Source organism: Arvicola amphibius, chromosome 4 (assembly GCF_903992535.2).
Source record: "Arvicola amphibius chromosome 4, mArvAmp1.2, whole genome shotgun sequence".
Taxonomy (NCBI): Eukaryota; Metazoa; Chordata; class Mammalia; order Rodentia; family Cricetidae; genus Arvicola; species Arvicola amphibius.
This window is the reverse complement of record NC_052050.1, coordinates 22,076,217-22,076,908: the sequence shown is the minus strand read 5'-3', so window position 1 is coordinate 22,076,908 and position 692 is coordinate 22,076,217. Positions and strand designations below refer to the sequence as shown.

Sequence of the window (692 nt, the reverse complement as noted above, 5' to 3'; positions counted from 1 at the left end):
TTAACAGCAGGGCTCACAGGGACTCTCGCAGCCAGGCTGGACGTAGGTGGTCAGGTTGATGCCGCTCAGGCCGGGAGTTGGGTGGCAAGAGTTGAGCAGCCAGCAGGTTGGCACGTACACTTCAGGTTGGCAGCAGGGTGGGGGGCAGGGATCACAGCAGGTGGGCTGCAGGAGGCTGATCTCATGTGGGCAGGTGCTGGGCAGGCAGACTCCACAGCGGCAGGACTTGTCTGAGGAGCAGATGGTGGTGGCAGGGCCGGTGGGGACGCTGCAGCAGCGGGCAACACAGCAAGCCATGGCTTTGGGAGATGGGTTGTGGTTGGGTTGAGAGGAGAAGTCAGTTGATGTGTGAATGCTCCCGACTTCTGCCCTGGCTCTTATATACCCGCCTCCCTGGGCGTCAACCCCATTGCTAAGGCATTTTCCCCATGTTTCAGTTTATGGCTGCTTCCATAAAATCCATCTAATTACTTAAGTGTTTATTACCTAAGACACATTCCATACCTCATAAAAGGGATTCGGGTTGTTTTGCTGTCAAATGAGGACTCCTCACACTGGCCGGGTGTCATTGCACAGACAGCTTCATGACTTTAGTCTTCAAAGGCCCAGAGCTATTATCTTCCAATCATTAACATCACTAGGAGTGGCGTGGAATGGCAGCTATCTGCGGCACTTCCCTGTGCTCTGTGTCT

At 54.5% G+C, this 692-nt stretch overlaps 1 protein-coding gene across 1 annotated transcript; it reads right to left on the bottom strand.

The window, feature by feature from the left end:
• Positions 1 to 297, bottom strand: LOC119813613 (keratin-associated protein 3-1). Its single transcript, XM_038328992.1, has one exon. It carries the CDS (start codon positions 295 to 297, stop codon positions 1 to 3), a length of 297 nt encoding a protein of 98 aa, XP_038184920.1.
• Positions 298 to 692: the final 395 nt, after the last annotated feature.